Source organism: Lepisosteus oculatus, chromosome 17 (genome assembly GCF_040954835.1).
Source record: "Lepisosteus oculatus isolate fLepOcu1 chromosome 17, fLepOcu1.hap2, whole genome shotgun sequence".
NCBI lineage: Eukaryota > Metazoa > Chordata > Actinopteri > Semionotiformes > Lepisosteidae > Lepisosteus > Lepisosteus oculatus.
Window position 1 is genome coordinate 9,728,211 of NC_090712.1, and position 26,580 is coordinate 9,754,790.

At 40.9% G+C, this 26,580-nt stretch overlaps 1 protein-coding gene across 7 annotated transcripts; it reads right to left on the reverse strand.

The window, feature by feature from the left end:
- Nucleotide 1: 1 nt before the first annotated feature.
- Nucleotides 2-14,473, reverse strand: LOC107079348 (uncharacterized). Of its 7 annotated transcripts, none has more exons than XM_069179934.1 (23): nt 14,043-14,473; nt 13,454-13,568; nt 12,665-12,765; nt 10,832-10,890; nt 10,344-10,427; nt 9,413-9,563; nt 8,972-9,045; nt 8,548-8,686; nt 7,850-7,933; nt 7,419-7,456; nt 6,725-6,748; nt 6,198-6,305; nt 5,960-6,039; nt 5,698-5,863; nt 5,005-5,088; nt 3,994-4,518; nt 3,527-3,649; nt 2,829-3,020; nt 2,411-2,506; nt 1,917-1,964; nt 1,475-1,649; nt 1,012-1,138; nt 2-703 (listed from the first exon to the last, which is right to left on the reverse strand). In XM_069179934.1, exons 2-23 carry the CDS (start codon nt 13,465-13,467, stop codon nt 571-573), a joined length of 2,625 nt encoding a protein of 874 aa, XP_069036035.1. In that variant the 5' UTR covers nt 13,468-13,568; nt 14,043-14,473; the 3' UTR covers nt 2-570. The 7 variants fall into 7 exon arrangements, with proteins under 7 accessions (XP_069036035.1, XP_069036034.1, XP_069036033.1 ...); XM_069179933.1 differs by having other exon boundaries at nt 2,853-3,068; XM_069179932.1 differs by having other exon boundaries at nt 2,829-3,068.
- Between the last annotated feature and the right edge of the window lie 12,107 nt (nt 14,474-26,580).

The following is a 26,580-nucleotide window of genomic DNA, read 5'->3' on the forward strand; positions in this document are numbered from 1 at the left end:
TTTATGAAGTTTTATTTAATATTTTTACATCTTAAAAAAAGGATATTCAATGTGTAATCACTAGATCAAAGCTGTTCTGTATGTCATGGGAAAATATAAAGTGTGCTTTTTGTTCTCTCTAAAGGTTTTTTTCTTTATTCCACATTTTGTGAACCTTGAGGAAGCTGAATTATTTATACTTTACTTGCCAACACACTTCAAACTTTAGTTCAGGATTACAGTGTACACAATTGTGGATTTTCAGGCTGTGCATGTCACTCTGGAAGAAACAAAAAATGTCTGCTACTCAACGTACACATGAACACAGGACATACACATTACCTTACAAAAATATTGAAAGTACCAATGCTTATTTATATAGATGTACATCTAGATGTTTAGAAAATATTTTAAAATAATGACAGAAGATACATTTCTAACCCCGTGCCAATGTAATTCCTGTGCCTCCACTTTTCTGTGGTACTCTATTTATTGCATCAGTATCAATTTAATCAAGCCTCATGTAGCCTGCAGGGTCTCAATAATGTTGAAATAGGATTCCATGCACTGCCAGACACATGGCTGTCCAATTCAATCAGCCTCTTCCAATCTCATTCCACATTTTTTTAAAGCCCTCCTGACATGAGGCATAGCATCATCCACAAACCATCTCCGTGTGTACATTATCACCATCACATCCAGAAGAAGGTTACGTTCTCTTTTTCTGTGAAAGTAAAAAATGTAAGTGTTTTGACATCTTAATTATAATACAGGTATTCATCTTGGGGAAAAAGAAACATCTGGAACCACAAAAAAACAAGTTTATTTTGTTTTATAATATTATTGTACTTTAATTATATGAAAAGTAAAAGAAACAACATTCCAATAATTAAACTGTGAGTTACATGTCCAACATAGTCCTCTCAGAAACATTACATTATTGATTAATGGATGTGTTTGAATCTGTATGTCACATTAAGGTCTAACCAGCTTCAACTTATTTAAGTACTTTAAATAGAAAAGGTCTCTTACAACTGTTTGTAGATGTCCTTTTTTAAGAGATCATCTTCATCCACTGAGAAGGCTGCTGAAGGCATGGTGGGATGGGTGAAGGTGCTACTCTGAAATCCGCTGCAACTGTTAAAACTGCACTTGCTCTCTACAAAATGAAAACCTTGGCAATTAATTTACACACAACAGAACCATCTCGAGTCATACGGATATAAAATGTTTCCTTTCATTGACCCATGGATCTGAATTTATTATTACTACTTCCAATATCAGGCTTGTTAAAATAATATAAAAGGAGCAGGAGACCTTCCTTAGACATTCCAACAAACCTTCTAGGGTAGTCTTGGAAATTGAAGAAATCTGTGGCATGTTTTTACAAATACAAAAAATGGCAGGTGTTGTATCTTCAGGATCACAGTGAAAACTCGAAAAGAGCAACTTAGGTTTTTAAGAGGAAGTACGCATGCAGCAATGCTGATCTCACCTGATGTAATCCCAACAGCACCCTGCTGGGACATGTGATGGGACACCATCATCTCAGTGTTAGTGGTGACTGTGTGGACGTGAGGGGGAATGCAGTAACCAGGAAAGGCTCTGGAGCTGAGCTGCAGCTGAACAACTTCCAGCTTCTCCACGAGGGAAGCATTTTCTGCTTTTACCTTTAGGAAAAGCATATATTCCAGTAATATTACTATTTTTCATCTATTTGACACAGAGGAAATAGTAGGAAATGTCTCCTCATGTCTGCTTTGTCTTTTGATTACATGGAAGTTAAGGTTTAGATAGACTTAGAAATTGGTGTTAACTGCTATTTGTGTTGCTTTCATCTGATGTTTGTTAAAGCCACAGGAATACAGTTATTTCTAACATCTAATTTCAACATTTGTCTCTTAACAATGTCTTTATAATAAAGTCTTATGGCTTACCTTTTCATTGTAGTTTTTTGTTTCTTCTATTTCTATTAATAGTCCATCCTGTAAATCAAACCTCTCATTACTCAGGGATTTAAGTCAACATTCACTTTGAGCACTTTGAGAAGCCACCTTTAAAGGCACTAAATAAATAAAAAAGTGTATTATTATATTATTATTATAATTCAGTCTGCGAAGATTTCTTTGGCAGGGGTATTCCTGCTCTGCAGATTAACCAGAAGATCAGTCTACTTCTGTAATAACGGTACGTTTGAGTTGGATATTGTCACTAGGGTCAATAGTGTACTTTCACAAGCACAACAGGCCTTTCTGCTGGATAAAATAGTTCTACTGCTGGACTCTAGTCCTAGAAGCATGAAAGTCATTTCATTTTAAAACAAAGCTTTTGATTATTTAAATGTTTGTTTTTTTTAAGGATTTAGGCTGCTGATAAACATTTTTCTGAAGCAATATAATTATTCTGCTATTTATGTTAAATATTGTGTTACCTTTTCTTTTTTCAGTTCAGCCAACGTTATGGTGACTCTCTCCCTGAAATTCTCGAGTTCTGCCCTAGTGTCTTGCAACTCCAAAAATATGCACTCCTTTAAAAAGATAAACTCATTACGATTAAATGTCTGCCACATTATTGCATGCACTGCATGTGTTGTGCATTGTCTTAGCTATGAAGGAAAACGGGCAGATATTTTTGTTACGTTAGATTGGTTTGGTTTTCTCTTCAAAGTGCATAACACTAACAGCACTCCTCCACAAAGCGAGGCCACTGCCCACTAGAGAAAAAAAAATGCCTTTGCCCTTCACAAGATGGGTATTATCATAAAACAAATGTAAAGTTTTGTTTATCTTCACATGACGTGTCTGTAAGAAAGAGGTTACAGTTTTTGTCAGTGTCTTCTGTTGCTCTACCTTCTGGCTTTGCAGAGTCCTGACCTGCTGCTTCTCTCTCTCCCTGTGTCTCTCCAGCTGGGCACGGAGCTCGTCTGTTTCTTGTGCGGCCCTGCTCTGCTCTGTGTGGAGCCTGAGAGCCAGTGCTCTCTCATTCCCCCTCGTCTTCTCCAGCTGTGCCTTCAGCCCCCCCATCTCGGTCGACAAGAGGTCCTGGACGCCAGACAGAAGATGGATTTGGCTGGTTGGAAGTCCTTGTAACTTCACACAAATACGAGAAGAGCAGCGTTCAGCTTGCGCTACTTTGAAATCTGTCCTGCTCCCAGGCTTTTTTCACACTTTGAAACACATTTTTTACAAGGAGCCTCTTTAGCTTCCGCTCAAACAAAGCGCGAGTGATGGTGGCTCGCTCTCTGATGTGTGAGCTCCCTGTGTGAGTGCCTGGTGTCTGAGCAGAGGGGCTTGGAGAGCGCGGTGTCTGTCTGTGAGGAGTGCGCAGGCTGGGGAGACTCGCAAGCACCTGCTCCAGCTCCTGCAGCCAGGATAGAATGACATCGACCGTGAGCATCACTCCTTAAGTAATGTGAAGTACGTAATGCTGATTGTCCAACTTTCCATACAAATGTATTTTATTCAGAGCCAAGCTCTAAGAAGTCTTGGAAACACAGCCTGGGATAACAGAAGAGACCACACACTCAGAGCGGATGGCTTACACTCACAATTTCCTGCTGCTTTTGCTTGATTTCGTTTTCCAAGTGGAGCAGTTCTGTTCCGCTGCCCATCGTGTTCCCCTGCCTTTCCGCCTCTCCCTGCAGCCTGCGCGTTCCTCTCCTGCCCACTTCCTACTCCCCCGCATTTGATGCATTTCATCAGCATTGAAAAGCAAGCCGAGAAAGGCACAGGTGGGTATATTAAAGCTTTGATCATAAAACGTGGAAAATATTAGGAGCAAACCGTTATGAACACAACCTGACAGCTGTAACTTCATAAAAGAGGACAGTCTTTAACCAGTAGAAGACAGAGCATGCTAATATTAACAAACATCTACTACAGTCTCCCATGTGGCCATTTTCAATTAACATAACTCTGTCTATGCCAAGAGACAAACACACACAGGATTGATCTCCTCTCAGTGTGAGGAGACAGGCAACGTCTCTGTTCTTCACCGCACACCATCCTCCATTACCTCTTCCCTGCGCAGGGCAGTGGTGGCCTCTTGCTCTTCTCTACACCTGCGGAGCTCAGCATCCAGCTCAGAGATCCGCTGCAGCAGGGCGTCCTTGTCTCCCCTGACCTGCACAACGTACTTGTCATACTCCTCCCTGATCTTCCTCTCCTTCTTGCAATGGGGGCACTCATGGGCCTTGAAGACATCAGCCGGTAGCCTGTCTGCGGAGATACGGGGGGAGTGCGGCTCACCTCGAGGAGGCTTGTCTCTGGGGGGCTCTGGGGCTGGGGGTCCGGCCGTGCTGCTGGAGCGAGACCACGGGCCCCTCCCCCCCCTCTCCTCCCCAGGCCTGCTCTTCAGCGGCCTCGCGGACTGGGGGCTCCCCTCGCCTGTCCCCTCCAGGTGAGGCAGGAAGGCCTTCTGCTCGGGGGCGCCCGCAGAGCCCTCCCGCCGGGACAGGCCTTCCTGCTTCCTGTGGCTCAGCCACGACGGAGGAGCTGGGCTGGAGAGGATGGGGGGCAGACACATCTGGGCCTGCAGGCCCTGCGGAGACACAACCCAGAGCCCATCCTGACAGGCACCTTCCAGGTCCCGTTTTCAAATCTCACAAAATGATGTTTTGAAATGGCATTTTTATATTATTTATACATAATAGAGTTCTGATAGAAACTGCAGTTAAGCCTTTTATAAACATCAAAAGTGGCGGCACACTGTAAGATTTGCTTTAACGTGGTCTTCAGCAGTCAGGGGATACGGCTGCCACACTTCAGGGATCCAGCTGCTCCAGTGTCAGAAGCAGAAGGTAAATCAGACCTGATTGGCAATACATTTTGAAAATGGTGATTTATAACCAAAGAAAAAAATACACCCATGGTTCACAAATTGCATTCAGAACATTAACTTTTACGAGCACTTGGACACCATACAGTAAAAATGGATATTTTTAAGTGTGACATAGCAATCCAAAATCTATCTGTTCTATAAGGAGTATGTTCAATTTCAGATGCTCAGAGCTGCTGCTGAAATCACCTTCTTGTCACTGACACATGGCAGCTCGGCCCGCTGTCTGCTGTGGCTGCTTTGGGGTTTTTCAGTCACTTTGGTACTGGTGTTCTGTAAGCAGATCCAAACAAAATCTCCCTTAAAAGTTGGACACAAATGCTTATCAAAGACTACACAAACTGAACCTCTAAAGCTGATGGCCCTGAAACAGACTTCTCTTTCCAGCCTTAAGACATGCTTTTCTGATCTTCCATGATATTCATGTTTTCTCACAACTGACTCGTTTGTCACCTGACATTGCAGTTTTAAATCTGAGGAAAATCCGAACTATTTAAAACATCGGGTAGAAACTGTTTCTAAATCTGTCTGGAGTACTTGTTAGTAAATTATCTGACTTTCAATTTCTATCTTAGAATCAACCTATTGTTATTGTTCTGTGAAGACACAGCTGTTTAGAAAAGGGACTGGACTCGCAGACAGACACGTTGGTGCAGAAATTCATGAACAGCATTCAATTTTATGGAATCTGCCTTGAAGCTGAGAAGCTCAGATCTCTCGCTGCTGTGAAAGCCAATCCGCTGGGCAATGCTGAAGGGTGACAGAATTGCAAGAGATGTACTCAAACAGGATAGCATGCCACAAACGGGGGAAATGGAAAATATGCATTTTTTAAATAAGCTACTTACAATGAGTCGAGCTGTCCAGTCGGTAATAGCATACCTGAAGCACCTGGGCCGCACCGCAGTGGAGCTGGGAGCCCCTGACAGCCCGATTGGGCACTGCCATGGCCCGGCTGGCAAACTGCAGACTGCTCAGTGTCTCCGTGACGGACGACAGGTTAGGGGACACTGTCACGATCAGAGAGGTCAGGCAGTTCCCTCCCAGACTGGAGAAGGAAAAAGGGAATCCAGCAGCCATTGGATGACTCTTACATCAGTTTCAATGCCAGGGGAAATGGAACACAGGCAGTATGGATTCTCACCAGTCCCGCAGAATCCTGGTTAGTTTGGACTCTCTGTAAGGTATATGTTGGCAACCTGCACTGCTCAGGGCAAAAATGACCTGAAAATGAAAAAAAGAAAAAAGATGACCAACATGGCAGGGATTTACAGTGGCATTCGCCATTTTTAATGGTGGCAGAGTAGACCATGTTGTGTTGAAGAGAAAAAACTGAGGTGGATAGCAGGCAGACAAGCACAGGACTGTAAAAATCAGCTTACATTTCCAAATATTGTTAGTGATCGCTTGAGCATCTTGACTTCTTGGGGGTTTGGATGTGCTGCCTGGAAAGATCTTTTTCCATCACTTATAACTCCACTTGTGGGCACCTGCACAGAGAAATCTCACAGTCTTGCCATTACAGACACTTCACCACAACCCTGAGTGACATGGGCTCCTTGCTTTTAAGAGTATCTGTGAGGCCTGCACAGAACAACAGGTTGATTCTAAAATAGATTTAAAATCCTAAAAAAGAAAAATACTTCAACTCAGATTACTTACTCACACTAGAACTGTTCAAGTACTCCAGGCAGATTCAGAAAGTCTTTTATTAGATGTAATAAGAAGGGGGCAATTTATAATTGTTTTAAAATAAGACCATAAACAATTGTTGTTGAATATTCTTATAATTGTCATTAATCCTGCCAGTTTGTTCAACAATCAGTGGCAATATTGTGATCTAAAACACTAGCACACTATTGATGTTGATTAATTTGATTTAAGGAAAGAAATTGATGAAAATACTTACTCTGCCTGAGCTAGCAAGATCAACCTGTTGAAGATATGAATACATATATAGCTTATTCTTTACATCCATATGGAAAGAAACAATGCTTCAATCATTCCAATAGCCCAAAAAAATGTTTTTATGCTGCAGAAGTTCATGAGGGCCTATGTGGTCATTATTAACACCATGCCCTATGGCCTCTTTTCGTACAGTCACTCAAGAGGACAGAAGCTGTTAAAATTATCATGGGCATCTAGAGAGGCAGACAATGGGATTCCTGAACAAACCAAGAAACATCTCATCTGGGGAAAATCAACACGTCAGATCAAAACCCACGCAGGAAAGCCCCTAAAATTAAGATACAAATACAATGCTCCAAAGCAGTATTTTCTGCGTTTTATGTTAAAAAAATAACACTGGTAATGCAAAAGTGCACTTTATTTAAACTAAGAGGCTGTTTTCAGTGGATGTAAGATGGTAAATGGTTACCAGATCAACAACATAAACAAGTTCTTGAATACAGCAGAACAACTCAAAAACTCCAAAGTTAGATTCATATCTATTAATAATTCTAGGCACACAGGGGACAATAATACTGTTCCTAAAGAGAGATACCACCCTATTCTAACAGAATGTCTAGACTCCACCAAACCATAAATAGGTTTTATTATATATATGACCACAATATACTTAAACATTAAGAATAAACACTTACCAGTGTAAGCTTGCTGGCTGTCATTGTTCCTTTATGGGCTAAAAAAATGTAAAGCCCTGTTAAATGCTTTAAATTGAATAAGCTAGGATGGCATATATATTAAATTAAACAACAAGTTTTCATCTTTTGCATCTTGCTTTAAGCTTTAAGCTTTAATCTGTACAGTGGGTGAAAACAGAATTACTACAACACTCATTCAGTGTTCAATCCTATTAATGGACAAAATATGAATATACTGGATACTGAAGTACGTCAACTACATACTACATAATTCACATTATTTAGGTCTTTGAGGAAACAGAACAGAAAACAGAAGTATTGTGACTTGCTTCATCTTCTAAACTAACTGACACAGGGAGCTTTTAGTTGTAGCTATTTGGAGCTGGCTTAAAAATCTACTAATTCTAACAGGCAAATGAAAGAAGGCTTACTATCATTTTCATTGACTGGTGTGTTGATGACGATGATATTGAATATTGTATGGCTCTTACTGGCAAACTCACCCTTCAACACTCCTGTAGATGAAAAAAAAAGAAATGACTCCTTTTCATGAAGTTAGAAAAGTAATAGAAATAAGCTTATTAAACTGGACGAATGACCCTTACATACATTGAAACATGATGCCCAGGGAAATACAGCTAAGGTGGTTAAGGCTAAAACAATTCTTTTCCTGCCCGTTGGAGCTCAAGCTGAATGCCCCAGCGTGTGCGGGCTGTCTTGACTTCATGCTGTGATGAGGCTCGAGTGGAGAGCGGTGTCAGAGAGCCAGGGCTGCAGAGGACCGTTCCACAAGGGTGGGACAGAGAAACGGCCCCAGAAATATGCAGCAAAGAGGAGAGGAAGGAGAACAGAAAAGGGGCACAGCAGGCGACAAAGAGTGTCCACGTGGCTGGAAATCTGGGGGGAGGAATCTGTCTGAAAAATCTGTGGATGAACGGAGTGGGTGAAAAGGGAATTAGTCCCTGAGAGCTGGTGTGCTCTCTCCCCTCACACATAAGAAGGCTTCATGGGTGAAATGGGTGAAATGTTGAGTCTTTTTCTTTGTGCTTCATATCCTATACTATGATACCCAAACGTCAGACGCAGTGCAGCTGTCAGGAAGAAGCCCCCCATACGACAAGGTGGGTACCCGTGTGTCTGTTGGCAGTGCCCCGTCTGTAGAGCTGCAGCAGGCTCTGGGCGGACGTCACTTCCACCTCTGTCAGCCCTTCCAAGAACACCGTCTCCTCACTCTCGTGGATGCGGCACACCTCTGCCGGCTGGCCGTCCTGGAGCAGGAAGGCAAACACGGATTACGCTGCAGGACCAGTGCGCCTGCAGAGGACTGCAGATGAACCCCGCACCTGTCCCGCTTCTGAAAGAAGGACAAAGCCAAGTGGGTCGTGTACATGGAGAAAGAGAAATCCTTTCAGGCTGAACCTGTGTCTGAAAAGGCTTGAAAACATCAGGTGTTTCTCAGATACTGGTGAGCACCTGGCAAGTAGAGAAGGGTGAAAGACAGACCGTAGCATTTATACTCACACTGGTACGGCGTGCACACAGAAACAACTTACCAAAAGGTCGTAAATCTTCTCATTAGAAATATGAATGAATGAGGCTCTAATTTTGCAGTTTGATGTTTCTGGTGCTGTGTGAGAAATTAAGGTACGGCATGATAATACTGGTAGCACAAATGAATGATAAGGTCATTCAAATAAGAGTTTTTCCCCATGGGAAATTTGTTAAAAAAATACATCAAATATCCCATAAACAGAAGCAATATGAATTAGCCAATAATTAGGCAGCAGATTTACTGTAAAAACAAGTTTTTTTAATACATATAAACAATATCCCTAAGGACCAAATAAAAGAGTTGCAGAGACTAAGATTAAAGAATGGCTTTGCATAACTGTACTGAGATTTGCTTTGCAACACCTCCCTTCATGCAGGGAACTACTGCACAGTTCACAGGGAAAAGCAGCCTGTCATTCACTGGCGTGCGTGTAAAGGGATACAGCGGAATACGTCTTCAGCCACTCTGGTTATTATTCCACGCTGTTTCCCAGTGAGACTCCCTCCCTGTAACGTGTAGGTCTTCCCACTGCCTGCAGATCCATAGGTGATGACACAGCCATTGTATCCTTGTAGCACAAAGTCTACCAGAGGCTGAAAGGACAGATAAAAGGAGACAAGAGCAACAACAGAGCTTGATCAGTGCTGGACTGCAGCGAGTGAATCCTTCCAGTCTAAAAAACTATCAGACAAGAGTTTTAAAACTAGGCTTTCCAAAGGGGCAGAATAACACAACTTTGTGGGATTACAGGTAAAAGTGTACTGTTACTTTTTTTTTGTTGTGTTTGTGTCTCCCTTCTGTTTCCCGCAGGTTATCTGTTTTCCTTCCACTTCACAAAGAAGAGCCAGATAGGATTGGCTGATTGACACCCCACCTCATTATTGTGTCCTGTCAATTAACAATCCCCCTTATTCTGAATATTCAGGCTACAATATCCCACCATGATACCAAAAGTAAGAATGCTTTCTACTAACTCTGCAGTGTCTCTGCCCTACATGCCCTACATTAGCATGGCCTGCATACTGTATATATAGAGGTTTGTCCTGCTGAGATAATGTATGCCTCTGGTAGATAAATTGACAAGACAATTTTCATCTTTGGCTCTCTCAAGACATTGTAACACCTTCTCCTAGATAAATGATCCTTATAGTGGTGAGGAAGGCTTGAAAGAAATACACTGTCTTAAGGGAAGTAAGACCTCGAAAAAGCAAAGCTCAACAGAAAAAAGCCAAGAAAGGTGAAAAGAGGCTCATCAAGTTTTCATAATCAGAATGACCATCCTGACTGTGCCTTGCAATGCTGCCACACTGCACTGAGCAAGTCAAAATCAGAATCTTGTTATTTTGTGCTGCGCTGAGAAACAAGATACTTACCTTAGCGGTTGATTCATAGACATCTTTCTGAGAAGCACTCTCATCCCAAACTGCATCGAACTCCAGCATGTGCGGCTGGTGTCCCTTTATAGAGGAACAAAGGATTTTATATCATGAATATGAATTGCTAGTGTTAGATTTAAAATACAGAAAAATAAATTCAACATTACAACCAACACAACATTAATCACAAATATTACCTGAAATCTCCTGAGATTACTTTTATCTCTTTCAAAGACACTTGTTTTCCTAATAACAGATAAGACTTTAGCTGTAAGGAGACCTCTCCTAGTCTTTTCATAGGCTCCTGCTTCCACCAGATACAAAAAACAAGTAATTAAGCTGCAATACAAAGGAGGCACTTTCCAGAATGATGTTATTTCTAAATGCTGCAGTATTTTGTCTCCTGACCAACACACTGCATAGCCAGGTCAAGTAATCACTAGTCAGACCGCTGTATTGTTAGGATCAGTTTTCACCACACTCACCCGGCCACTGTCAGCTATGATTTGATTTGGCTCTTTCACTTTAATACAGCTCCTCATATCTAAAAGGCAAAACAAGCTATAATCAGAACTGACTGAGGCCTGAATTTCCCACGGCACATGGGATGGGATTCCTTCAGATGTTCAGAGGAATGTTTAAGAAAGCCGCTCCCATCCATTCACGAACTGCTTCTTCCAATTCCGGGCTGCGGGGAGCCTGAGCCTATCCCTGCAAGCAACAGGTCCAAGGCAGGATACACCCTTGTAGAAATCTGACTCTGACCCGGGCTCATTACACCTGACCTGGCTTGAAACAAACACCTGTGACATGTCAGAAATAGCTGTTGCACATGACACTTCAGGGGTAACTGAAAGGCAGGGATGACATTATCAAGAAGAGCCATTGTGCCATAAGTGGAAGTGTTTTCTTGATTTGGATTGGTAGTGATCACTTAAACACACCTTTTCGTGGTAGTAACGTAGGGTGACCATGACAGAAATCTGGCTTATGAAACTTGCTGTAACACTGCTGTATTTTGGGAAGTTGTGGGGGATGCACCTTTCATGTGTTTTCTCCCAGTGTTCTCCAGAAATGGCCGTTTTTATCACAAATTAAACTCATCTCAACCCTTCACTCAACTGCGCCATGACTCCTCGCATCCCTGCACCCTGAAACCATCCATCACTGGCCACCACCAAACCATCATAGGGCACACACTCACACCAGGACCAATTCCTCCAGATGCCAATTAACCTACCAGTGTGTTTCTGGGCTGTGGGAGGAAGGAGCTAGTGAAAAGCCACGTGAACACAGAAAGAACATACAAACTCCACACAGATAGCACCCCAGGTCCAGGACTGAACCCAGTGCTGCAAGGCCGCAATGCCAACCACCATGCCACTGTGCCACCTGAGAAGGTCACATAGGAGAATCGAACCAAACTTCATCCTGTGTAGCTGATCTATCTTTCTCTTTCCTATCTGTGTATGAACAAAGAGAGTAAATGAAGATTGGAAATAGCACTGTCAGGAGGATTGTGAATCTTCTTTGCTGAAAATGGTGAGATTCTGACTGAAAATGCTGGGAAACCTGCATTTATAAATAACGACAAATATTTTTCCCTTAGTGCATTGCATGAACACTTTTTTCCAGAAAAAAAATGTGTACAAACATTAGCATCAATTGTACAGTGTGATCAAGGCACAACATTGATGTAATGCTCATAAACTAGCCTGAAGCCTACAGTTTCCAGTAGACATTAATGCAATCTGTCTAAATCTACAGTGTAATGTAATATTTTGAAATATATTTCATACTGAATAAAGCAAATTTCTTTAAAGGCTAAATGTCCATTACCATATAATGCATCTATATCCATATCTGAAAGAGCCCCTGGAAAATACTGGAAAATGTTTCAGAAACTGTGACATTCAGTATAATGGGATAGCTATATGTGCTATAATAAACAGGGACTTTTCCATGGATTTATGCTACATGCACCATGAGATAGCTGCCTATTTCTGGTAAGGGTTGCAGCAGGCCGGAGACTGTCCTGGACAGGACATTATCCCGGCCTTTGAAGGGAATCTGTCTCAGAGTCATTCAGGCATGATCCCACAGATGGGAGCTTTGTTCCACTGGCTCTAAACACCCCTCTCATACAGTACTGTATATACAGCCCAACCTTTGGTTTCGTGATGTACATTATGTGGGTTCTGAGTTTAAGAGGATTCATGTAATTGAAATAGGAAGGTATTTTCTTCAGGAAAACAATCTTTAACCCCCCACCACCCCTCCTCCTACCCAGGAAAGAATAAGTACACAGGATACTGAACCTTCAGGTAGTGGACTCTTCTGCTCCTGGGGGCAAAGTCTTATCACAACTTGAAAGCTTTTGTTCAAACTCCTACTCTTGGTTTCCTTAATTTCCTTTATGCTGTATTAAACAAACAAAGAAACAAAGTGCCATTATTACAAGGATGGGTCATTGCTAGAAATGTCTGTTTTACAACCCTGAACGAAAATGACATGATGCATAGATATCCCAATCTATTAAACTACAGGCTACACAAAGCAAGCGGCACTGAAGAGCAAAGAGTGAAAATCAACCAGCTAGCAAACTGAATTCTTAAATAGCCGTATTATTAAGAAGATGGACCACATCAGCAAGCAGGAAACAGACTAGGCAGTAATAATAAAGAAAGCAGTATGATTTTCTTTGTTAATTCCAGCATTCCATGGAAAAAGGCAGGAAAAGCATAAATGTAAATGCTAAAACCTGTGAAAACGATTAGATTGGACTTGGTAGTACAATCTGTGCCGGGATAGCTTTATATAATAGCTTTAGAAGTAATATTCACTAATTATTTATATAAACAACAACTCTCCAAAAACTGAAATATGAGATTTATTGAGGAACATCGTCTCAACACAAATAACCACTTCTTTGGACTGCCATCCATCTAAAATGATCAAGTCCTGACCTGCGTTTAGGCATCAGTTTCTGCTCGCTACAATGAAATGACACGGATTTGAAACCGTAGGAGTGTAATGGTACTTGTCAGTTTCTTTAACGAAAACTTGTCGGTTTCTAACGGGACTAATAGGGAGGAGGTTCACTCAACTCGGGCTCTTCCATATCACCCTTGGGGGACCCTCTGTCCAGCACAGGTTACTTTACGTTTTCCTTCTTCACACGTACAGTACATGAATCGCTGGGGTTTAGTGTGCTCAGATAACCTGAAAAAACGACAGCAAAAAAAAGATCGCTTTTATATAAAAACGTATAAAATTTCAGCAAATCACTGCACCTGAAAATCACCTGCCTTGTTTTTCATGTCCTCAGGACATTTTACAAAATGTTTGTTTGGAATGCAAAAGGGACATTTCATTGAAAACAAACTGTTAAGAGTATCACAATTTTGGTTTTCAGGAAGAAAAGTTGAAACAGTTTAAAGGATCTACAATGACTATTTCCGAAAACATATTATTGCTGTTGATAATGGGAAACAACTCTCACTGCTAAAAAATACTACGTTGGCTCCCCACAATAGGATATCACAATTAGCTTAAATATTTTAGCTACCAAAAAATAATCATCATCATTTCAATACAAACGCGCACGCTGGTGTTCTTCATCATGAAACCCCTTACTGTGGTGCAGTCAGTAAAGTAGCCAAACATACAGTGAAAGCATACATTATGCATCCCTACCACTAAAAATGCAGTCCTTCACTTTGTACGTCTTCATTGATCCCTCTCTGTGAACAGAACCTCCAGTGGAAGACTTCCTGACCGCTTCCAAGTCACTGATGCTCCCGAATCACCGCAGCGCCTCGCTGGAGCAATCCACAAAGCTCTTACAAATCTCACCAACACTCATCGCAGCTCCGTCCCAACCATACATAAAAGTAGGAAACTATTAAGCAAATGACAAATTGCTTTCAGTGCAAAATAGATATTTATACAAGTTCTTGTGCGGTTACAAAAATCCTCAGAGGATCACCAATTCATCTGATGCAGCGAAACAGCAAATACTTCGAAGGCGTCAGGAGTGGGTTCTCTCTTCGCGCGCCCCTGGGGGCATTCCTGCGTGACCCGTGTGTTGTTCCACGGTGGTCGCAGGATGCGTGCATCCACGGCCAAAAATCTGATCACGTTTTTTTTCTGGGCCAGCTTTTTAGCAATTAGAGTTACAGTACCGAATCAACCTGCTTAAAGTCTTAATATACCTTTAAAGTCGATAATAAAAAATAGGTGCATTTACCTAGAACTAAATATACACCATTAAATGTATGGTTTGGTTCAACCACAGGACAACTGCTGTTGCTATTTCGGTGATTCAAACGCTCGAAATCTTCTTCTTACTACTGGATATATTTAAGGTTCGGATAGGCGGAGTGCATGTAAAAATTGAACGTGTTGAGAAATCTACGTCAGGTCATTTTTGTTAATTAGACTTTTTTCGTAAAAGAAATTGGGAAGAGGGATAATTGAAAATGATTTAAATAACGCGCAAAAACGAATAACGTCATTATTTCTTTAATGGTCTATATGTAAACCCTGTATTTTTTACATTATGTAACGTTTGGGTTATTGTGAATGGTTTATTCACTGGAATAAATTCCATTTCCATTCCAAGTTATTTCCGTTGATTGTGTAGGTACTTTTATGATAATTAACTGATACGATAATAAAAAAGTCGATTGAAGCAAATTAATCATGTCATTTAGGGACGCTTCAATTTAGAAAAAACAGCAAATACTACCGTATTTTCTGCTTTTCTTCAGATATCCCTATAATCATTGTACTATATGTGAATTTAGTTATTTAAAGTGCTTCTTCAATTTAACTCGCATCTTACACTCCTACAGTATTACACTCAGAACTTATTTTTTTGGGGGGTGGGGTTGTTCATTAACAACCTTTAACGTTTCAGTACACTAGTACAGCATTTCCAGTGCACAAGAAACTTTTACAGCCTACACTTTCCAAATCCCTGACAAGAGTCTAATACAAAATATTTAGGGGCAGTTTCCCCAGAGTCAGAAAGGAATGTCATGGAGTTACTGTAGCTAATAGCCTTTCGCTCGGTGGCGTCCATACCATTCTTTAGGGTTCGTTTTTATTGTTTGCTTTACGAGGCGCGACCAGGAAGAAATTCCTTACATCGGCTGTGCAATTTAACTGTCCGTTGTTTTAATATATACCTCTCGAAACCAAGAGGTAATGCAGCACAGGCCGCCATGTGAGGACAGCTTTTAAGTACAGGATTTCTTATGGACCTGCGTTCGTCTAAAAAAAATGGTCTTCTTTTTCTTGGCCCAAAAGGGGAAGGAGTCTGTAGAATGGAGCAGGTTAATGGCTGTGGAGTTAAATTATGACCTGTATACACAGTAGGGATTCTTATGAAGAGGGTGACAAACAGCTCCATAGCTTTCACCTGCCAAAGCCAGCTGTGTAAAGGTCATTGCTACAATGATAAATTAGAGGCACTGTCTGGTCCTATGGGCTCCTCCATAATCTTTCTAGTTTCTGTTTTTTGTTCCTCCTGCTTTTGAAGCTGTAAGGAAGATTCAGTGTCCTGAATATCTTTTTCTGACCTTTTTTACATCCTTAGGAAAGAGCTTTGTAGTGTATCTCATGAAAGCAGCTGTGGTCAGGAGGCCATTATACGCACAAACTGTACAGGGATAAGGGGCTCCCGTTCTTATGTTTTAAACAAGACTTCAAGGCTGTTGTTTTTTCCATGAGTCACTGACTTCAGCAGTGGAGAGCACAGCTGGAATAAAACACACTGAAGACAGAGGGTCCCACGGGCTGGCAAGGAAAAAAACGTGGTTGGAGCTAGTTTATTCTCATTTTCCCGCTGGTGTCTTTGGGTTCTCTCGTGTCATCGTGCTGCACAGAACCATGTTTTGGGTCTTCCACTCAGTTTTCAGGCAGGGCACACGTCACGTTATTTCAAGCGGTAATTGAATCGCAAAACATAATAAAGCAAAAATTAAAATTCGTATCTTTTAATTAATTGTTGTTTTTCATTTATTTCAATGAAAACGTTCAAGCATCGGCTTCTGAGCATTGCAGGCCTCATGGCCCCAGGGTCTTGTGACGTCTGAGCTTTACTATTGTCTTTTATCTATACAAAGTCCATAGCTAGCTAGAAAATGCCATATTTTCAGAAACAGGAATCAACTAACCAGCAGACAATCTGATCATCAGGATGTATAGGATATACTGAAATCATCGTAAAGATAATGGATGTCTGTTCTTAAATAAGAGCCTTGCCTTGTGTAATTCTCAAACTCTATGATAAAATCCCTTATCTCCTTTAATTATATATATTTACTTGGATCACGACAGAAGCCTGAAATTAGAGATCATTATTAGGCCAGGCCTTGGACTGGTGGTTCTCAATCTCAAGTGAGGGAAAACTGCGTCTTCTGGTTTTTACTCCAGACATGGGTTTCTATCTTCTTTTTTAGAGGTGTGTTTAATTTTTCTTTCAGCTCTTTAAAATGTAGTTGGTATCAACCTTGTGCCAATTCCTGAGTTTCCAAGCTCCTGCAAGCAGGTGTGTCAGCTGCAATGTAACCCGATGGACTAAAGCAAAAGGAGAAAAATCAGCCCTTGTGAGAGTGTCTGATACATTGTCATTCCCACCCGTGTTTGTCAGATATGAGCTCTTCATTAGAAATAAGAGAGCACATTCCTAATTAGCAGTTTGAGGAGAGACTGCATGAGAGTCTATAAGCTGAAGTTGTTGTAAATAATATACTTCAGCCATCATAATTTTGAAAACAAGAACTGAGTGCAGAAAAAGAACAGTCTAAACAAGCAAACAGGTCACTTAGCAATGAGAACCAGTGATTAAAGGCCAAGTTGGAACAAAAACCTGCAGACAGTCATCACCCAGGACCAAGACTAAGAAGCTGTGATTTGGAATGATCTGTAAAGACCTGGCACAGCAGTGAATAGGGCTTTGAATTTTTTTCAGTGTTAGGAGAACTGGGAAGAAGTTAAATTAAAGGTGGACAATGAACACATTCTTCAGTATTATGATGTCATTCAGAGAACCACATGGGCGTATTGTTAATTGTCAGCACTGAAAAGAAAATAAATAGCTTTCACATTGCTGGGAATAGTTTCCCTCTATTTGTTTGCTAATTTATTTATCATGTGACTGTCTCTCCACAATTGAACACTATTCCTTAGAGCAGCAGACACATTTCAACAAAACTAAAACTTAAACATCTGTCTGAGTTGAGAAGAGGACACAGGAGGCCCAGCACTGGGTAGCAAACGTTTTATACAAATAGCTGTATACAAATGAAAAAGATACAGATCATCATGGGTGCGTTTCAAAATTATTTGGCATCTGTGCAGTTTTTGTACACTGAGGCATTGAAATTAATCAATTACTTGCTTTGTACTCACACAAATCTAAATGTACTAGCTGTGGAAACTGTTTTCTTGTCCTATCTAAAGGCTCAGACGTCTGACTTCGAAACACATTTCCAGCGCTGGCTAGGTCAATTTGCAAAACAAAACATTTTTGCCTGTGGTCAGAAAGGCCGACCAATTGGAGACATGCATCAGGAGAACGTGTGAAAACTTCTGGTACTCCAATGGGGCTTTTCTGCTTGCTCTTTGGTTTCCAGATGACATGTTGCCAAGATACAGGCCTTTAAAGGAAGTCAGAAAGTCACACTGGCATCTGTGTTGGCAGGAGTTTTGCTCACGTCTGCCTGGCAAGTGTTTCCTATTCCTTTGCAGGCCCTGTTGATCTAAAGGCAAACAAGGTTGGCAGGCGTCCTGAAGCACTATTGATATATTTAACACACACTGCTTTGTACTCTTTCAAGGACAGAGTACAGTTTTACTAGCTCCCTTCTTGGTTTATTTGTGCGACATAAGAAATACAAGCAATGGCATTCTTAATGACAACAATTGGGTTTCTCAGACAACCAGATCCTGTCTTCCTCGTTAAACGTATTCATTCCAATGTCAACAGAAAGGAGGTACCTTTTAAAAGAGTGAAGTACCCTATACAATTCTGTGTTATGCTATGTACTGATATATGGCCCTGCATGTGATTGAACTGATTTCTTCTGGAATAGCTAAAATAATGACCTTTTTACTGAGCTTGATTTGTAGGTACTCTTATAACAATGCATTGCAACACCTTAGCTGTCTGTAACACCTCATAAGTGAAAGAAAAGATGTGCTTATCATAACTCTAAACATCCAGTGCCCTGGCAGCTTAATTTGCTGAATTCACTCTCCTCTCTAAGCTTTTATTTATTCTAGAGCTGTGTGTGTTTCAAAGAGTCTTCACCCATTCAATAATAAATGGGTTTCTGGGAAATGTTAAGTGCCTTATGTGCATAGTTAGTGTACTAAACACCATGAGCTCGATTTTCTCACGCTGGTCAGTTGTCCTGTTTGCCGTGCTCTGTGGGGAGATGGACACTTTATCTGTACAGGACACATCTACATGGGGCAACCTTGATGCTAAAGATAACAAGACTGTGTTTACAATTCATACAGAAAGATCGAAGAACCTTTGTTTGCTCACAGAGATGATCCGTTTAGTCTGGAATTCAAAAGGGGGTCTGGATTCTGTATATAGTGTATAAACAGTCTAAAGCCATCACCTTAAACACTCTCCACAGAGCATCAGCAAATATGGAGAGTCCAGATTATGTTTGACACAACCCTGGCCCTACAATGTAGATGATGTGTACTATGAGATGATAGTATTTCTGTACACTCATTGATGTCTTGAGGTGAATGGATACAATTGTATATTATACATAATTTGAATAGAAAATGGAGTGTCTGAAATGATCTGGCATTTCTTTGATGGGATACACAGTAAATTATCTCTTCCTGTTAGAAAGCAATATTAACTCTAAAGGACAGTAAGATCTCTGATATAACAACAGTCCACATTTAGGGCTTACTGAGATATTTTCTCACAGAACAAATCTTTTTCATGATCATCTCATTACTGTAACCATGAAGGTAAAAGATGTGGAATGCCTGTGTATTGTGAAATATTAAAATTCACGGTTGAATGTGTAAATGCAGTCATTATATAATAATGCATTCCTACACATAAAATATGTTTAACTGAATTAATACATTCAGTATGCAAAACATTATTCTCTTGGTCTTTCAGATGCTGTGTATGCACTACATAAAAGTTCATGAGCATGAACTTGTCATTCGTTGCTTAAAGCATTTGGGGAAAAACGTAAAATATTGTCTCATTTGTAGAAGAGTTATCTTATCTTTGAACTCCTCTTTTACAGACATTTTTGTGATGCAACTTACAAAGACAGTCTTTGGCTGGACTTCATAGGATCGTACTGATCATCTACACAAACATTGACTGTCGCACTCATATAGTCTATTTATGTAACTTAACGGCTGAATTCAGTGAAACTCACTGACATTTACTGGAAAGGTTGTCCAATATGGAGTGCTGTTAATAGTGGCTATTGCATTTACCGTCTTCTGCAAAGGTCAGCTCTGCACTGCCAGGAAAACGGGTCAAGAGGAAATAAATTTAATGTTTTACATTTACATAAACGTAATTACGGTCAATTTTCTATGCTCGATGCGGTGAAGTGATTTCTGGGAGTTGGACACTTCGGTACTTTTCACTACCGTTCTCTCGCTTGACCTGATTTTCTCGCTTTTAAACCCAACAAACCACTTTCAACCTTCAGTTACGGTGCTGGCGCATGAAGCGTCTCCCTGTTGAAAATACAGAAATAATAAATCAAACTTTAAAAAAAAAAACAATTACTGTCCAACAAAGAGTCCTGTAAATGTGTATTTAAAGCCAAACCATTCGCTTTTATGTTGAGCGAGAGTGAAAGAGCGCCAGTATGGGATTAGAAAGGGAGGAATATGACATTTGGTCATATGGCAGTCGCAATCTAGCATGTTTTCCGATATCCACGGGATGGCGCTGATTTTCCCGTTAGTTTTATCTTGGAAAATCAGGTGGAAATGTAACTTCTTGCGATATGACAAAAAATATTTCGTTCATCCCACATACATTGAGCTTTCTGGTCAAGTCATAAAAGCCCGATCTTATCTGGATACTTCTGCTTCCTCCTTCAGTTGGTGATAACTGGTGTAATCTGATTTAGCTCTTTCATTTCACTTAAAACAATCCATTAACTGCCAGAATTTAAAATGATGCTTCTCTATTTTGGCACACCAGAAAACGTTCACATGTATTTTTTGGCCAGAACTGCTCAAATTTGGTTTTCAAAAACTTCAAGTGCTTCATCATTATTTTCTCTAAGCACTTTTGTACTCACCTGAATTAATAACGTAACTGGTATAGAAAAAATAGTGTGCCTTAAGTACTTGGCAGTTGAAGACGTAAAGATATTTATGAAACCTGTGAATTCTCATCACATCACCTCATCTCATAACCTGTATGTCTTAGCATAGTGGATTAGGCACTGGCCTGTTGTGGGTTTTAGACCCTGCTGTTGTACCTTGGGAGAGGTACTTTACCCAGCTGCACAGGTGGGGACCAGCAGTTGTGGGGAGTAATCCCTGTACTGGACTCCCATGGAGGGACACTCATATGCTCTTTAGCCCATTTAACACTATGGCTGAAATGGATGATATTTTGCCTTTTACTCTGTTATAAAAGTTCCACTCCACATTCTCCCAGCCAGTCCTAATCCTGTGGCATTTGTTAGCCCCTGTGGAAGTGTATTATTAGAACATGCAAAACAACAGTCATCATATGTATTTAATTAGCACCCACAGCAGGATAAATGACATCCTGGAAATGCCCTCTGGTGCTCATTTCTTTGCAGAGTCTGTAGATGTACGTTGCAGCTTGTCCCTTTGCAGAACTTCTCTGTTTGTCGGGCCTGACGCCCACAGAGTAATTTCCACAGTGCCAAGCACGTCTTCTCCAAAAAGAGCCGACTGGAAAATAAAGTTTTCTCTTGGGCTAGCGTGTGACTGTGTACCTTTGAGAGCTCAACAGTGTTCTTGGATATTAAGCAGTTTTTCAATATACTAGTATTTTTCAGCGTATACTAAGAACAATTCTAGCTTAATTTTATCTGGAAGAACTGTCTGTGTGGGTGACTGTGTATGAGCACTTGACCTGTGATGGACTGGTGTTCCATTCAGTTTATAGCACGTCCTTGTGTGCTGTGCTGTGTTAGGCTTCAGGTTGCCTTCTAACAATGGATGGATGATGTAATTGTTCCTCTGCAACACTGACACATTCTGTACAGTAGATCTTCATCTAGATGATTACACAGTTCAGCTATGTTCCCAATATCCTTTTCCAATATCAAAGCTAGAAACATGATATAATTGCATTATTCTTATGAGTATTTTGCTTAATATAATTTATAGAATTTGAAAAGGTTCCAACAGATATAACATTTTGTGTGTTACTGCTAAAGAATTGCTGTTTTCAGACCTTTGTATGGTTCTTGAATGCCAAGTCTCACTAGATGGCACTGTCTCTCAATATTTAATGGATAGCTTTATACAAATGACCTTTAATCTCTGTGCTTAACAATATATTTAATTCATTGAAAAGATATTACTTTGCACTACATCCTTATCCCTACTCAAAACAATGTCCTATAGAATCTCTCATTTGAGTCTGCGGTAAACTAACACTTTGGCAACCAGTATGGACTATAATTTTAGAAAATATGTTAGTGGTGATTTTACTCTGAAATAAAGATCAAGGATCTTTCAGTTAAGCAATCAACGTGTGCTCAAACTGCTTAATGTTTTCTCTCTCAGCTCAAGGTCTAAATGTAATTCCATTCAGTCACCAGGCAGGAACAGAAGGAGATTTCGGGGAAATTTAGAAGGACAATAGGCATTGTAAAAATGAAAAGACTGTGCTGGTATATAGGTCCAATCAGCAATCTGAAAAATACTTCACTACTTTACAGCATGAAAAGAAACACATGTGAGAGGGAAAAGGCCACCAGACTGAGCAACAGCACTGCTTTCTGGAGGGTATGACATGTGGTGCTCCTGTGGGATCACCTTAACTCCCTGAGCAGCCTTCCACTGCTGAGCTAACAGAGCTATGGCTCCTGTCATGCTTGCTGGTCATTTTCCAGACCGTGACTGTGGAGGAGCAGGAGCAGGAGTCTGGTGGCACTCTTAGTTACCTGAGACTCAAACCTTGCGTCCTTTAGTCTGGCAGTTGTCCCTTCCTGGACACACTATTACATCAGGCCACACCTTTGGCATTTCTGATGGCAGGTGCTTCTGCAAAACAGGTGGGTGAGCTGCATTTGCTATCAGTGCATGGCACTTGTATCTCATTTTCTGGCAACGCCAGCAGGGTTGTGCTGTTCCCCAAACACTCCCTTCCTTCTGAAGATCATCTCCCCTGTTCTGCCGTCACTGGGTGGTAGACTTGACCTTCTACACTTCTGACTTACGCTCTGATGAGGACCGGTGATTGAATACACTCTGTCTGGTGTGGACATGGCAGTGCTATATTGACCAGACAAAGGGATTACATCAGAATGACAATGTGTTTGGCTGCCAGGGCCAATGTCCTAGGTCAGGCCCTATCCAAATATCACCTGAAGATATTTAGATTCCACAGCTGAAACATTGTGTCTCTTTTCTTTTTCTTTCGGCATGGAATAAACCTTTGCCTGCTCCTACTCCAATAATGCCTGTCTTTCTGGATTGTGGGCATTGTGCTAATGGTTTGTGGCATTGTCTGCCTCTCCCCAGCAAAGTGAGGTAGTAATGTATTCTCCCAGGGCATTGGCATCATCCTGGGCCTGTTCAGGCTGCCTTTCTGCAGTGGCATCTGAGCTACTCTACACTCTTTAGCAAGGTTCCCCAGCTCTGACAGGCATTGTCCATGGGACCAGTGGTGCCTGAAATTGTTTAGGATGACCAGTTCCATGCTGCACCTGTGAATTACTGTCACTGGCAAGGTCACCCTTGCTAGATTGCTGCTACAATAATGGCCACCACTACTTACACTTTCACTAAAGGGAAAGATCAGTTAGGTCTTGGCTCCCTGAAACTGAAAAGTGGCCTTGGGCCAGAGAGGCTGCTTAAGTAACCCTATGTGGATTCATAAGCGAAAAAGATTGATTTGTGGGAAATTGCATGGTTATGGCCTCCGGGAGGATTGGGAAGCTGCCATTTCTCCCTACAGCAGCTTTGATATACATGCTCAGCCTACCTCGTGCCCTGCAGGCAGTATAGCACTTGACATTTTCTCTTTCAGAGAACAGGCGTCACATCTGTAACTGCATAATTTAAGGAACCTGAGGTACTGACCTCACCATCATAGAAAACCAAATGTTCATTTGTGTAAATTGCCTAAATGGACCACACAGAAGGAATCGTGACCTCTATACGAGACAAAAAGCAACACCTCCAAGTGTAGGGCCATACTTCTCTGCGATCTAAAGGACGGAATCTGAGGCTTTGTTCCACCACAGCTGGGAAAGTACCCACCTGTGTCAGAAATACATTAGCTGTAGTTTACTGTGGACATATAGTGCTGAAATTTCAAATCATATATGTGTTAACAAATTGCTATAGAATCTGCAGGCTACATGATGACACAAATATTTAAAACCCGGGTCTGTCTTTGTGGCAGCTCTGAAAGGGAATCTTGTACCTGCTGGCTGGCTGATAAAGGCCACTAGCACTTATAGACACACAGGGCGATAATTAGCTGATTAATTTCATTATTGGTGATTGGTGTGATTGGTATATAGAGGAGTTTGTTAGAATTTGGTGTTTGACAATAGTTTAGATTTTATGTTATAAAGCCCTTCAAAGTGCAGTATTTCTAAGTATTCAGATTCCTTGAGGCAACATATTAAAAGGTGAGGGTCTGTTGCAGTCTTCTACATCCAGTCCTGTGGAAAAACCTTGATCTGCCATATAAATTAGCTTGCTCTTTGACCTCTATGTTGAGATTTTACATTCTTCACCTACTGGAAGAAAAATATTCATTTTCTTTTATTTTGTTTCCCCCAGGTTTCTGAAGTTTCTTTCCTGGCTGATGAGAGAGTGAAATGAAGCAAACTGAATTATGGTTTAGGAGTTTTCAAAATGCCCAGAAACACGCTTTCAGCACCCAGATCATTAAACTACTGTAGTTACAGTACATTCCCTGTTTTTGCCATTGTTTCTTTGTTACACACCCTGCTAAGTTTTAAGTCAGACCCTGTATTTTGGTTATTAAAATGCTTATTTAAATTTCCTGGAAAGCAGGTTAACCTGTTCTTCAGGTAAGGAAGACTTTCTTGTTATATTACATAAGCCAGGAGAGAAATGGTGGTTTTGTAAGACTGACATTCTCAAACATGTAGGTATGCTTCACAGTTGCTTGACAACATACTGCACTGTGTGCAGGTTGCTCTTTATTGGTGTTGAGCCTGTTGATCAGTGCATTGTACTGTAGGTCAGGAACTTCTGTAGGCCTTCCTTGAGTTTAAACTGGTTTTAAAAGGAATATCCAGGGACAATTTATAAAAGATATGGATTAACAAAAGGTATTTATCAGTATCTGCACATCGCTTTACTATTATAAGGTGCCTTTTCCTAAATATGAACAAGATGAAGGGCTCTAAAGAGTCCTTTACATCAGACAGCAGACTGATGGAATGGTGGGACTCATGTAATAGCTCATTTATTCATGTAATGCAGGCTTCACTGAAGCACAGAGAAGCCAAAATTAGGAGGAGAAATATTGCTGCATACTTAAGCCTCACATCCAATGCCCTTGATACATCAAGTACAGTATCAGACTCAATTACTGTATCCTTCAATAAATCTTGATTCTCACATTTTTTATGTTGCATGCAGCAATCTTTCCAGATGTAACAATATTTGAATGTCCCTCTGCCTGTGCTGAGAGCTACATGTGCAGTGGAAATTTCCAAGCCAGGGGAGGATAGTGTGCTTTGATTGCTTTAATGTTTAATGACTTTGGGACATGTTTACATTTTGTTAGCAAACTCAGTCATTTGTTAAATTGGGGCAGCAACATACCTATGGCCACCACTTTGCTATACCACTGGAGACTTTTAAAAAAATAACCATTCCTGCTTTTGCTCAGAGGGCATGAAAGCAGCATGCAGTTTCTTTTAGTAGCATAATCTTGTGCTGTGTACAATTACAAAGACATCTGTATACTGTATCAGGAATGTAGGTTGCTCTGAGTTTCACATTTTGAGTCTAGAGTGCCAAATTCATCTCTGCTAATGTCCGACATTATATAATGAAAAACGGGATATCTACCCCTCACGTTTATTTATCGTGGACTTAAACGCATAAACCGAATATTAACTCAGTATGCTTTGCATAATGAGCATTATCTACTCAACTGATTGATATAACCACATCAAAACAGCAAAAGCCAACTTGTGAAACATCGTTGAATTTTTGGTTGCTCTTTTGTTCAATAAATGCATAGAAAAAAAGCCTTTTAAATGTCAAATAATGATACTCTCACTTGGATCACGTGCATTTAATTTCTTTCAGAAAATCTGCACAGCAGTTTACTCGGGCGCAAAACAGTACTTGAAACAGCCCTAAAAATGCGAGAACAAAATCTCACATTTTAAGTCCTTCACTGCAAGGTCTGGAAACCTCGTGTCAAAATGCGCGAATTCTATCAAGTACAACCCTGAATTATCTGAAATATAAACCGAGCATTTACAGGAAGGTTGTCACCCGTCTAACATCAACTAAAACCTCTTCAAAGCGCGAATCGCACACGGTAAGAGAGTGATGCACTGTCCAGAAACCGCACTTTGCATTGCGATTTCTGCAAGCTCTACGGTGCTCCTCCAGACAGTCCTGTATTTTTCCATCGACCGCTGCGCTCGATCAGACGCACGTGACCTGTCAACAAATTGCAGGCTGAACTCTCAATAAAAACCCTTTAACTTCTGGAAAATATTCTAAGTTTGCGACGTTTGTTAAACTATATATATATACGCTCACATTCGCTATGTGCACGCTCAGCACGCTGTCTCTCCTTTGTTTCGTTATTTTAGCTGACACCATGCGCGCATCATGCCCTCTGTTACTACACAACCACTCCCCTCAAAGCTAGTGGAAAATTACCAGGTTAGAGGAGACCGAGGAAAAAGAAACCAACTTCTCCAATCGCGCAGCGGCTCTCTAATCTGCTTGTTCGCGCACGATTTTCGGAAGGCCGCAACGCCGATATCACAAT